The sequence below is a fragment of the Poecilia reticulata genome, linkage group LG15, assembly GCF_000633615.1.
Source record: "Poecilia reticulata strain Guanapo linkage group LG15, Guppy_female_1.0+MT, whole genome shotgun sequence".
NCBI classification, from domain to species: Eukaryota; Metazoa; Chordata; class Actinopteri; order Cyprinodontiformes; family Poeciliidae; genus Poecilia; species Poecilia reticulata.
This window is the reverse complement of record NC_024345.1, coordinates 21,048,675-21,052,762: the sequence shown is the minus strand read 5'-3', so window position 1 is coordinate 21,052,762 and position 4,088 is coordinate 21,048,675. Positions and strand designations below refer to the sequence as shown.

Below are 4,088 nucleotides of genomic sequence, written 5' to 3'. Positions count from 1 at the left end.
TCACACAGATCTTTAGAGAGGAGAGAGGGCTGTACCAGGACAAGGTGTTCTGCTTCATCCATCTGAGTGTTCAGGAGTTTCTGGCTGCTCTTCATGTTCATCGGACCTTCATTAAGTCTGGGGTCAACCTGATGGAAGAAACACAAACATATCAGGTTTCTGAACCAAAGTCTCTCTATTGTAAAGCTGTTGACCAGGCCTTAGAGTGTCCAAATGGACACCTGGACTTGTTCCTCCGTTTTCTACTGGGACTTTCACTGCAGAACAATCAGAGACTCCTACAAGGTCTGCTGACACAGACAGGAAGTAGCTCTCAGACCAATCATAAAATAATTCAATATATCAAGGAGAAGATCAGTGAGAATGTGTCTGCAGAGAAAAGCATCAATCTGTTCCACTGTCTGAATGAAATGAATGATTGTTCTCTAGTGGAGGAGATCCAACAGTCTCTGAGTTCAGGAAGTCTCTCCACAGACAAACTGTCTCCCGCTCAGTGGTCAGCTCTGATCTTCATCTTACTGTCGTCAGGAAAAGATCTGGATGAGTTTGACCTGAAGAAATACTCTGCTTCAGAGGAGGCTCTTCTGATGCTGCTGCCAGTGGTTAAAGCTTCCAAGAAAGCTCTGTGAGGAAACAGAAATGTTCTAAAATTTCTACTGTTAGATGTTTGACTATTAGAAGTATGGTTGTTAAATTTCTTTCATTTTGATTAGCAAAGAGTCAGTTCTCATAAGAATGGGCAGTTCAAAAATGGTCCAGCAAACTTTTTCAATTACTTTTTTTTAACCTTTTACCTATAAAAACAGTAATTTACAAATAATTAACATTTTTTCTCCTGTGTCCTTAGGCTGAGTTACTGTAACCTCTCAGAGAGAAGCTGTGTAGCTCTGTCCTCAGTTCTCAGCTCCCAGTCCTCCAATCTCAGAGCACTGGACCTGATTAACAACAACCTGAAGGATTCAGGAGTGAAATTTCTCTCACATGGACTGAAGAGTCCAAACTGCAAACTGGAAACTCTCAGGTTAGAATCAGAGATCTATATGGAATTTTACTAATCATGTTTTGACTGGATTCTGTCCTTTCCAGCTTTTAAATATGACGTAAATGGTATCAAGCCTCCAAGCCTGTAAGAGGAAGAGAACAAGCTATGCAATGCAACATTTCAACAAGTTTTAAATTCTAGTCATTATTGATTATATTGTAGAAATTCTTTTTTGTAAAACCATTTCGTTGTGGGATGCAAAAAATAATAATTCAAACAAAGTCATATCAGAATATGTGGAGAATGTTATGGTAAATTATGGATTTAAAAAAAATTGGATTCAGTCAGCTTTGAAACAAATCTTGAAGTAAAGATTTGCAGATTCTTTGGTTGAAAAAGTATTCTTTCTAAGGGCATTGAAATTATTTATATTTTTACAGATATAAACATGACTTACTGAAAATATTTTGGGAATTGTTGGGAATCAAAATTTGCCTCAATACCTATGTAATTATGAATAAATAATATTAACAATGTATTAATAATTTCTGGAATTATAAGTCAAACTTGTTAGGCTCTCATGAAAGAATGAATTCAAAATGAACAATTACTGGAACATTTGTCAGCAGTGGCTTCATCAATCTACTAAACATTGTTTTCTGAGGCTTCTCTTTACTGAAAATTAACTATTTCATTTGCGTCACAACATGATCTTGTATTCACCAGCTGTATCGATTCATGCACTAAAATTTTGTTTGGAATTTAAGTTTTAGCTTTTTTTAACATGAATGTGTCTTGGCTTTTGAATTGCAGCTTGTCAGGCTGTCTGATCTCAGAGGAAGGCTGTGCTTCTCTGGCCTCAGCTCTGACCTTTAACCCCTCCCATCTGAAAGAGTTGGATCTGAGCTACAATCATCCAGGAGACTCAGGAGTGAAGCTGCTGACGGCTGGACAGAAGGATCCAAACTGGAGACTGGAAACTCTCAGGTATGGAGGAACTGATGGAGGAGCAGAGGGAGAAATGTGTTTTAGTGAGTAAGTAAAGTTTTTTAGACATAAAATTACAAAGGATTGTATAAGAAGCCAACATTAAGTTATACAAAAAATTAAAGTAAGCACAAATAAATAACGTCAAAGCCAGGGAAAGCAAAATGTTTCAATTGTTCCAAAAATGCTATGCAGGCATCAAAATGAAGCTGCAGGTTATTCTCCCTCTTCATTGTTTTCCTGAGTTTTGAGAAATGAGATGTGTGACAACTTATTGCTGTGGCATCCATTTGGACAGTAGTTTGCAATATCTTCATCATCACAGTTCAGGAGTCTGTCTGCTCTCAACTCTTCCTTCCTTTTTTGGCTTTCTACAAGTGGATGTGTCCAAATGTTGGACTATCCCTGTCTCACTGGAGGACAGTGTTTGTGTGTTACATGTAATGTCCATGTTTGCTGCTGAAAGAGACTGATGGTCTGACCACCCTCCTCCTTTCAGGGTGGAGCCTGCTGGAGTCCGATGGTTGACACCAGGTCTGAGGAAGTGTAAGTGTGCTCAAACTGTCACATCACATCAAAGATCAATAAATGATCAATAACTGCATCTGCATTGTGTTTGTTCTCCATCAGATTCCTGTCAACTCACCATTGACACAAACACAGTGAGCAGAAACCTTGAACTATCAAATGACAACAGGAAGGTGACACATGTGGAGGAGCTTCAGTCATATCCTGATCATCCAGACAGATTTTATAACTGGCCTCAGCTGCTGTGTAGAACTGGTCTGACTGGTCGCTGTTACTGGGAGGTCGAGTGGAGAGGAGAAATTTATTTATCAGTGAGTTACAGAGTAAGCAGTTGGAGAGAAGAATGTCTTTTTGGATGGAACGATCAGTCATGGAGTCTGAGATGCTCTGATGATAAAGGTTTCTCTGTCTGGCACAATGACAAAAAGATGCATCTCTTCTCATCTTCCATGTTTGTCTCTAACAGAGTATCAGTGTATGTGGACTGTCCTGCTGGCATTCTGTCTTTCTACAATGTCTCTTCTGACTCTCTGATCCACCTCAACACCTTCAACACCACATTCACTGAACCTTTGTATCCTGGAATTACAGTTTCAGCTGGTTCCTCAGCATTTTTGTGTTGACTTGAGTCTAAAGACAAACACCCCCCCCCTCCTCGCCGCCCCTCATCAGAGGAACTCTCTCTTTGTTGAACAGATGGTTCATTCTGTACATGTCTGTTTCTTTCACTCAGAAACATGTTTTCAGATTCATGAATTCAGTCTGTTTCTTGTTGAAACTCTTCTAAATGATTCCTTGGAAAATTCTTCCTCTTTCAGTCATTTAAAGATGGAAGCTGAGATTATTCCAGAATCCACATGTTGTTTTTATGTTTGTTTCCAGTCAAAGTTCACACTGAACAGTGTGATCCACGCTTTTATTTCAACTCGATTGGATTACTGTAATGCACTTTATCTGGGAGTCAGTCAGTCGCTGCTCTCACGTCTGCAGCTGGTTCAGATGCTGCTGCACGACTTCTGACAGGAACCCCTGACCTGGCCTCACTTCACTGGCTGCCTGTATATTTTAGGATTCATTTTAAAATTCTTATGTTCGTTTTTAAATCACTACATAATCTTCCCCCAGCTTACCTCTCTGAGCTTCTTCACCCCTACGTACCCTATCGGTCTCTCAGGTCAGCAGATCAGCTGCTCTTAGAGGTACCAAGATGCAGGAGGAAGCTCAGAGGGGACAGGGCTTTCTCTGTCATTGGCCCTAAGTTATGGAATGACTTGCCTTTGCAGGTCAGAGAGGCCCCTTCACTGTCTACTTTTAAAGTTCGTCTTAAAACCCATTTATTTTACTTGGCTTTCAATACCAGCGGGATCTAATTTTAAATTGTATGTTTTGTTTTTTAAACTGTAAGAGTTAAAAAATATATTATTGTTATGTTGTGTTTTAATGTACAGCACTTTCTATCAGCTGTGGTTGTTTTTAAAGTGCTTTATAAATAAAGTTGGTATGGTATGGTATGGTATGGTATGGTATGGTATGGTATGGTATGGTATGGTATGGTATGGTATGGTATGGTATGGTATGGTATGGTATGGTA

The 4,088-nt window shown here is 39.4% G+C and overlaps 1 protein-coding gene across 1 annotated transcript; it reads left to right on the top strand.

Annotated features, from left to right (window-relative positions):
• Nucleotides 1–7: 7 nt before the first annotated feature.
• Nucleotides 8–3,588, top strand: LOC103477176 (tripartite motif-containing protein 16-like). The gene is made up of 5 exons (XM_008430111.2): nucleotides 8–625; nucleotides 848–1,021; nucleotides 1,796–1,969; nucleotides 2,469–2,515; nucleotides 2,600–3,588. The coding sequence occupies exons 1-5, from the start codon at nucleotides 132–134 to the stop codon at nucleotides 3,118–3,120; spliced, it is 1,410 nt and encodes a 469-aa protein (XP_008428333.1). The 5' UTR covers nucleotides 8–131; the 3' UTR covers nucleotides 3,121–3,588.
• The last annotated feature ends 500 nt before the right edge of the window (nucleotides 3,589–4,088 follow it).